We start from the raw sequence: 9305 nt of genomic DNA, 5'->3' as shown, positions 1-9305 counted from the left end.
AAATATAAAAAATGCAAAACACACCTGATGCGAATTCTTTGCTCTTCATTTTCTATAAGCAGAGTTAACAGACCCTGTTGTATTTTCTTGTAATTTATTAAAATTAGGTACACCGCCATCTTGTGCCGACTAAACTGACTTGAACGCACCTGACGTCGTAATTACGACTTGTCAACTCGTAAGTACGAACGTCCCAGGAGGACTTGAATGCAGCATAAGACTTAACACATTTTTATTTTAAATGTTCCAAGATGGCGCCTGTGTGTAATTCGGCTTGCCGTCTGTTGTGTGTGTCCTACGTGTTACCTGTTCTTGTCCTGTTTTCATCACTGCTCGTGCACCGAGTCAGCTCGCTTCACGTGTATGAGCACGAGTTCCTGCTAAGTCTTAGAAAGTCGGCTGTTGTGGCTTCTAGTTGGCACTCGGGTGGTCATAAGACATGCGATCCTCCGTACACGGCGTGTGCCTCGGAGAACTGGTGCGGGCTCATGGATTGTTTCCAATACTGAAGGAAACGTAGCAGGAGACGGGGCAAGCGAGAAGGCGTGCTGGTGAGACTGAGGACTGCACGTTCGTGTGCCTTCGCTGCTGGTCTGGCCGGACACGCAAGTTCAGTGGTGGATGACCTCGACTTTGCATTCCAGTATCTCTCACTGCGACTCTGGGATCTAAGGTACTCTGAGCTGGTTGCGGTTGTTTCCCCTTGTCGGGAAGTGTCATCGGGATTCAAAATTATTCGACGTCATTCAAAGAAGAGGGGGATTTATTTTGATAACCTTCGTACTTTGGAATATGTGCCTCCAACGTATCGAAATGAGGCTTCTGTCGATTTGTCTGTGAAAATGGCCCTGATAAATATCAGGTCTATTATTAATAAAAAAAAATTTAATTAATGATCTTATCTCTTCACATGGCCTGGACTTTCTTTTTATGACTGAGACGTGGCTTAATGAGGGTGATCAGGACTCTCTTGCTGAAGCCTCTCCTTGTGACTTTTCTTCCTTGAACTCTCCAAGGACAGGGGGTCAGGGTGGGAGTGTTCTCCCAAAGGATTATTATTATTATTATTATTATTATTATTTAATTTTCATTATTATTTTGTTTTGAAGTTCAAGTTTTTAAAGTGGATCTGACTAGGCCTGTGATTTTTGCACTTTTATACAGACCTCCCAAATATAACAAATAATATAAGACCAGGATCGTTTTCATTTTAAAACAAAAGCGCACCAGTGTAAATGTAGCCTTACAGCTACGGGGGCTGGGACGCATTCACACTAAATACTCACGTGTGAGCCACATCTCTGAGTGTCACAGTCGCGGACCGACTGTGCAGACCTATCGGTGTATTAGGCTATAGTAAGATACCACGAGCAGACTGCTCCGTACGTTTTCGCATCGCTCTCGCGGGTGTCAAACACTGATCGATCTGCACCTTACTGGCGTTGATGAGATTAACCCCTTAGGTATCGAAATTTGGTACCGAACGACGAGACGTTTTTCGATACTCGATGGTATCGAGGCAATTCGGTCGGTGCCTAAAAAGTATCGAACTCGATACCCAGCCCTACCGTTTGTCATGCTTTTATTTAATCCAGATTGGATTATTGCAACTCATTATATTTAGGGTTGTCTAAGAATCTGCTCTCACGGCTGCAGCTAGTACAAAATGCTGCAGCTAGACTGTTGACTGGCACTAAGGAAGTGGTCCAGCATTTCTCCAGTGCTGGCTTCGCTGCACTGGCTTCCTGTTGATTTTAGAGTCCAATATAAAGTTTTGATAATGGTTTTTAAAGGTTTGCATGGCCTTGCTCCAGAGTACATTTCATGTCTGTTACAGCAGCACTGTGTTGCTAGACCTCTAAGATCATCACAGAGTCTGCTTTTACAGTTCCCAGATCACGGTTTGAAAACAAAGGTGGACCAGGCTTCTCTGTGGCAGCCCCACGTCTTTGGAATAGTCTCCCCTTGCACATTAGATCATTTGACTCATTTTGACTGTTTTAAATCAATGTTGAAAACACACCTTTACTCTGTGGCATACAGTTGACCCTAGCTTTTGGGATACTGAGCAGTGATGGATATTGTGTGCATTATGTTTGTTTGAGTACTTTTTAGACATGTAAAGCACTTTGGTCAACTGGTGTTGCTCCAGAGTACATTTCATGTCTGTTACAGCAGCACTGTGTTGCTAGACCTCTAAGATCATCACAGAGTCTGCTTTTACAGTTCCCAGATCACGGTTGAAAACCAAAGGTGATCGAGCCTTCTCTGTGGCAGCCCCACGTCTTTGGAATAGTCTCCCATTGCACATTAGATCATGTGACTCATTTGACTGTTTTAAATCAATGTTGAAAACACACCTTTACTCTGTGGCATACAGTTGACCCTAGCTTTTGGGATACTGAGCAGTGATGGATATTGTGTGCATTATGTTTGTTTGAGTACTTTTTAGACATGTAAAGCACTTTGGTCAACTGGTGTTGTTTTAAATGTGCTATATAAATAAATGTTGATTGATTGATTGATTGAATGAGATTTTTCGCTGGTTGCATCAAAGGCTTTACTGCTGTATAAGCCTTGTTTATGACGATTCCACTCGCAATGATCTCATTAACTTTATTTACGTCATCTAAGGACAAAACAATTGCGCTGTTCATTCAGCGCCTTACTTTCTTTAACTGTAGCAAAACCCCTGAAACAAATCACCAACAGCTCTACCCGAATATAATAAAAGGATAGAAAAAGATAGAAAAACTCACTCAACTCGCAGGCAAACGCTCTCACTCCACACACATCCAGCTCTGCCCACTCGCTCCCAGCATGCACTCAGAGAGAGAGAGAGAGAGAGAGAGAGAGAGGGAGCGGGAGTACAGTTAATAAGTTCACTACTTACTGTGCTCTTTGTACCTGGATAGTGTTTGCCTCCCTTAAAACTCTCCTGTAAAACTTGGCAGCTTGTTTTTGTTCCGCCTCTTTATAAGTTTCAGGGTGTGTTGTCTGTAAGTGTTTAAAAAGGCTGCTTGTATTGTTGCTGTGTGTGACTTTCTTATCACAAATATTGCATCGTGCAATATATTTTTTTCCACTGTTAAGAAGTAGCACCACACCATGCTACGTTTCCTTTCTGCCATCATGCCATTCTGTTTAATGCGGAAGTGTGCATGTTTGTTGAGTACGTAGCTGAATGGCACATGATTGCTCGCATTCCGCTGCAGACTGATCAGTGTGTAACGTCCTATATACAAACCGTCATCGACCATCCTGTACACAGTGCTAAAAACATTTAGTTATGCAGAAATTATTCATATAGTTAAAATATCAATACTTTTTAGAAAATATTGATACCAAATTAGAAGCTTCTGAGTATCGATATATCGATACTCCAGCATTGATGTGCACATCCCTAATTCACATTTACACTCTTAGATCTTCCTTGTGTGTTTCTCTTGTTATTCCTCCTGTTAATTTCACCACTATGTCGTTCAGAGCATTCAGCTGTGCTGCTCCTCGATTATGGTACTCTTTTTTTTGTCAAGATGTCCAGCTGGACTGCCAATGAGCTCCTCTAGAGGGCACTCCATCCCAGACCTTTGCCACTGTTTCTGGACTCCATTTCCCACAACACCCCATGCCTAGGAACTACACCCTTGTTTCCTGTCTGGAGGATTATAAAAGATGCACACAAACACGCTCTGATCGTGAAGGCATGCCCTGCGTACCAATGTGCATACTTTCCACCCTATCTGCCCTAAATAGTATTGAAAATTACCAATATCACATAGAATTTAGGATGGATAGAATGCCCATTAGGATGCAGGCTTGTTCCACTGTTAGTGGACGTTTCTGAGCATATTCCATGTTTATCTTGCCTTGCCTGTGTTTTTGGACTATGGACTGTTTCCTTGTTTTTGTGATTGTTTGCTGCCTGCCCTGACCACTGCCTGTATTGGATTACTCTTTTGCCTTGCCCTGGATGTAGTTGTTTGCTGGTGTTGGACCCTGCCTGTGTTGACTATGATCTGTTTTAATAAAAGCTCACGTTTAGATCTTCATTGTCACGTTCCTGTCCGTTGCACTTTGACAAATTCTATGTGAAAGTGATTGTCTTCTTACTTTAAAATCATGTCTTAAAACTCATCTTTTTAAATGAGCGTTTACTGATTAATATTAATTTATGGGTTATCTTTAATGTTGAATAGATGTTGCTTTGAATGTATTACGGTCTTGTATTTTATGATTGTCATTAAGTTGTCATTGAGGAGTCCTTGAGTGTTTTGAAAGGCATCTCTAAATAAAATGCATTATGATTATTATTATTGTTGTTGTTGTTACCACCACACTGTTGATACATTCTTACTATTTGTCAGTTGATGTTTGCTCTGTTTCTGTAGTTGGTGTGATTCTGGAGAATCCTGTTCATCCGGTGACCGAAGGAGATACTCTGACTCTACGCTGTTTAGATCAAAATACAACCTCATTAAACCTCAGAGCTGATTTCTATAAAGATGGGTCACTCATCCAGAATCAAACTACAGAGATGATCATCTCTACTGTCTCAAAGCTACATGAGGGTTTCTACTACTGCAAACACCCAGAGAGAGGGGAGTCACCCAAGAGCTGGATCTCAGTCACAGGTGAGAGTCAATGAAACTGTGAGCTGGTTGATTTCTTCTAATGTTCTCGTTCAGATATGGTGCTTGATAAAGTGCTTGTGTGTCTCTTCTTCAGTGTCTCATTCAGGATCTCCGATCTCTGTCCTCCACACACTCAGTTCTGTACTGGCAGTTTGTCCATATTTGTTAGTGACAGTCGTGATGATTTTCAAATGCTGCAGGATGAGAGGTAAATGTCTGTCTGATTTATTACATTATATTCAGTTAAACGCCAAATTGGTCATCATCTTTACAGTTTTTCTTGATTGCTAAAACACTATAACCAGGCATTTGAACTAAAATTTCAAAACCATAATGCCATTTTTTTAAAAAGCACACCCATTTCCCTAAACTATAAATACTATTCCCCTGCTTTGGCACATGAGTCAGATTTGGTGAACTGTTACTGCAAAACTCTACACACAAATCCCTATATTTCTCAGTGCTTACGCCATGTGGTCATTTAGAAAGCACTAGCATTCAATATTGTTCACTCAAGTCACCACAGTTTGAGCTCAATTAGCATGCAATTACCCAAGCGGAAACACTAGGAGTCAAAATTCATCACACACCAATCAGAACCTTTGATGGATAGATAGCCAAGGGCCAAAGTCAGCTCATTCAGGTGCAAAACAATGGATCCAGAGAGATGTGAAGGAAGAGGACACCAGAGAGGAGGAGAAGTGGGGAGTGGAGAAAGAAATAAAGGAAGAGGAGGAGAAGTACGGAGAGGAAGAGGAGAAGGAAGAGGAGGAGGACGACCGCATGGAAGAGGAATGGGAAGGGCAAGAAAACAAGCAGTCTCAGATATTTCAGTTGATGTGTGCCAGGGTTGGATCAGGCATGCAAGAGGATTTTACCCCACTGCCTGGCCAGGACCAATATAGCCTGTGATGTTGACGAGGTCATTTGACCTGTCCCAGACCAAAAACGGAATGCTGGGGCAGAATAATAATTTTTGTTGTTGTTTGCTGTATTGTACTGTACTCCTATAGTACATTACAAAAATCCTACTGACCTTAGTGTATATCGATCACTCCTCTCTTCATTCTCTGCTAATGTCTCCACTGCTAAAAGGACATACTATCACAACAAAATTAACAATTCGCCTAACTCTCGCGTGCTCTTTAAAATATTTTCCTCCCTCCTTAGTCCCCCTCCTCCCCCTCCTTTATCAACTCTAACAGCTGAAGACTTTGCCACATTCTTCATTAATAAAATTACAAACCTCAGTGCACAATTTGCCACACCACAAACTGTCAAACACATCTTACCAGTAAATATACACTCATTTTCATCCTTCACTCCACTCTCTGAGGCAGAAGTCTCTAAACTCATCCTTTCCAATCATCCTACTACTTGTCCGCTTGATCCTATTCCATCTAATCTCCTTTAAGCCATTTCTCCTGCCATTGAACCTGCACTCACTCACATCATTAACACATCCCTTCACACTGGTGTTTTTCCCTCAACATTTAAACAGGCTCATATAATCCAACTTCTAAACCCACTCTTAACCCAACTATTTTAGAGAACTGCAGACCAGTTTCCCTTCTACCTTTCATTGCAAAAACACTTGAACGAGTTGTTCAACCAAGTCTCTGCCTTTCTCACACAGAACAACCTCCTGGACGGCAACCAATCTGGCTTCAGAAGTGGACATTCGACCGAGACTGCCTTGCTTTCAGTTGTTGAAGCCCTAAGACTGGCAAATCTTCTATACTTATTTTGCTGGATCTGTCTGCTGCTTTTGATACGGTGAACCACCAGATTCTCCTATCAACCCTATTGGAAAATGGCATCTCAGGAACCGCACGCCAGTGGTTTGAGTCTTACCTCTCAGATAGGTCCTTCAAGGTATCTTGGAGAGGTGAGGTGTCCAAGTCGCAACATCTAGCTACTGGGGTGCCTCAGGGCTCAGTACTTGGACCACTTCTCTTCTCTATCTACATGGCATCACTAGGTTCTGTCATTCAGAAACATGGCTTTTCATATCACTGCTATGCTGATGACACTCAACTCTACCTCTCATTCCATCCTGATGATCCGACGATAGCTGCTCGCATCTCAGCATGTCTAACAGACATTTCTTGTTGGATGACGGACCATCACCTTCAACTCAACCTGGCTAAGACAGAACTGCTTGTGGTTTCAACAAACCCATCACTTTATCAAAATTTCACCATCCAGTTAGGCTCATCAACCATAACTCCTTCAAAAACAGCTAGAAACCTTGGAGTTGTGATTGATGATAAGCTGAATTTCTCAGACCACATTGCTAAAACTGCCCGGTCCTGCAGATTTGCTTTATACAACATTAGGAAGATCAGGCCCTTTCTTTCAGAACATGCAACACAACTCCTTGTTTACGGTGAACCACCAGATTCTCCTATCAACCCTATTGGAAAATGGCATCTCAGGAACAGCAGGCCAGTGGTTTGAGTCTTACCTCTCAGATAGGTCCTTCAAGGTATCTTGGAGAGGTAAGGTGTCCAAGTCGCAACATCTAGCTACCGGGGTGCCTCAGGGCTCAGTTCTTGAACCAATCACATCTATATTTTTTAACTTGAGCCAATGAAAAATAAATAACTTGCCCTAAACAATATTTTCTCTGTTTATGAAAACTATTTTTTAAAACCTGGCACAAAGTACATTTTTCTTGTTGAAGAAAGTCAATTAATTTAAATTTTATTTTTGATCCAAACAAAAAAATATAGATTTAATCAAAACAAAAATTCTCATTAAAAAAATTATTTTTATAGTTTTCATAGACATAGAAAATATTGTTTATTCATTACTTCAGAGTTATGTGTCTCTAGAAGCTTGCGTTCTGCAAGTGAACGGCACATTATTGTGCATCCCAAAGAGGCACAAAATCACTTTCACTGTCTTTTTCATTAACTGTTCCCTCCTGGTTGAATGACCTGCCCAACTCCGTCCGAGCAGCTGAGTCCTTAGCCATCTTCAAGAAACGACTAAAAACACATCTGTTCCATCTTTATTTGACCCTCTAACTTCAGCACTTTCTATTCTATTCTATTTTAATTCTACTTTATCTATTTATCATCTTTTTTTATTTAAAAAAAACATACTAGCTATATATATACCTTGCTACGTGTACCGTTATGATAACCGACACTTTTCATGTGCACTTACATATTGTTGCTATTTTGTTAGTTTTGATTGCTTCTATTGTCCTCATTTGTAAGTCGCTTTGGATAAAAACCTCTGCTAAATGATTAAATGTAAATGCATGTATTGCATTTTTGTTGTGCCTTTTGTTGTGTTCATGATGTGAATTTTTTTTTAGTTTTTTTGGGGAGGGGACCACAAGCAACGCAACTTATTACGGTTTTTGTAGCATTGTTTTCAATTGATCTCATCAGTGTGTACGACTATGTTCTAGTGTGTGTGTGTTTTTGAGGGTTTGTGTGTCATGTCTGAGAGCAAAGTTTGGTTTTTCAGCAAGAGCGAGTTGTTTTGAGTGGAGAACTTCATTTTGATATAGGAAGTTTGGGGAATCGAGTTAGAAGTTATGGATTTGTGTTTACAGTTTTGCAAAAAAAGAGGCATAATTTCAAGAAATGTTTAAGCTTGTCATGCTTTGGGTTTGTAAGGTGCTCACTAAAGCTGCTTTGAAACAGCATTCATTGTGAAAATTGCTGTAATACAAATCTGTTAAATTGAATCTGCAAAAGAAATCCGTTCACTCTACAAATACACATCTTTCCTCACTGACAAATAACATGATTTTTTGTTTTTTCTTTTCTAGTCAAATTTGATTAAATCAGAGGTTCTCAATTCCAGTCATTCTCCCATAGCTCCTCATTCCTCCCCCGACACGATCCCTACACATTGTTCATTGCTTCCTACTCCCTGAGCAGGTGAAATCCGGTGAAGTTTACTTCTTCGGAACATTCATTCACATTTGCGCTAAGCCACTGCCTGCAGTGTCTTCACAGACGGACAAAACTTACTAGAACGTGAAGTGTGACATAAATGTATCTGTAAATAAATACAATTTAAATTCACATCTCGTACACTTTAATGACCTTTTAAATGCAACATATACGTTCGCTTTGAACTGGAATCATGGCAGAATATCCTGTGATGTCCACTTCGCAGGGCACTTACATTCAATTTGAAGAAACGTCTGAAGCAATAAGAGATACACGCAAAATGTGCAGAGCGGGGGGGGGCGTGAGGACTAGAATTGAGAACCGCTGGATTAAATATATGTAAAAGATGAAGGTAGGTAGTTGATAAACAATAAACAGAGAGAAAACATACATACCTGTACAAGTAAAGGCTTGATTGTCTTGTGTGTATTTAACAGTTGCATCTGTTGAAGAGCAAGAAACTGCAATCTGATCTTAATCTGTCGTGATGGTGAGAAAACTTCAGCTTCATCTTGGAATCTCTCAGTATCTCAGTTCAGACTGAACATGCTGACTTACTGTAAAAGTCACATTTTGGGAGTGACTCCTTTTGCCATCTCACAGTTGTTAAAGTCAACATGAACCAGCATCGTAACCCTTTCGACTTCTGAGTAAAACAGGATATTCAACGAGAAAACGTGTAGGGAAGAACTAGATTTTATCCTTTAGGAATTAATTGGACTGTAAAAAAATGTCTGTTATGCACATTGTTTTA

At 40.6% G+C, this 9305-nt stretch overlaps 1 protein-coding gene across 1 annotated transcript in view; it reads left to right on the top strand.

The window, feature by feature from the left end:
* The window catches only part of LOC107719708 (Fc receptor-like protein 3), a 39473-nt gene extending 30420 nt beyond the window's left edge, over nt 1–9053 (top strand). Inside the window, 3 exon segments of the mRNA XM_016527195.1 lie at nt 4392–4634; nt 4729–4842; nt 8989–9053. Coding sequence (XP_016382681.1) covers nt 4392–4634; nt 4729–4842; nt 8989–9023 — 392 coding nt within the window. The 3' untranslated portion in view covers nt 9024–9053.
* The last annotated feature ends 252 nt before the right edge of the window (nt 9054–9305 follow it).

Source organism: Sinocyclocheilus rhinocerous, unplaced genomic scaffold (assembly GCF_001515625.1).
Source record: "Sinocyclocheilus rhinocerous isolate Xijiao unplaced genomic scaffold, SAMN03320098_v1.1 scaffold331, whole genome shotgun sequence".
NCBI classification, from domain to species: domain Eukaryota; kingdom Metazoa; phylum Chordata; class Actinopteri; order Cypriniformes; family Cyprinidae; genus Sinocyclocheilus; species Sinocyclocheilus rhinocerous.
The sequence above is the reverse complement of the archived record's forward strand: the minus strand, read 5'-3'. Positions and strand labels throughout refer to the sequence as shown.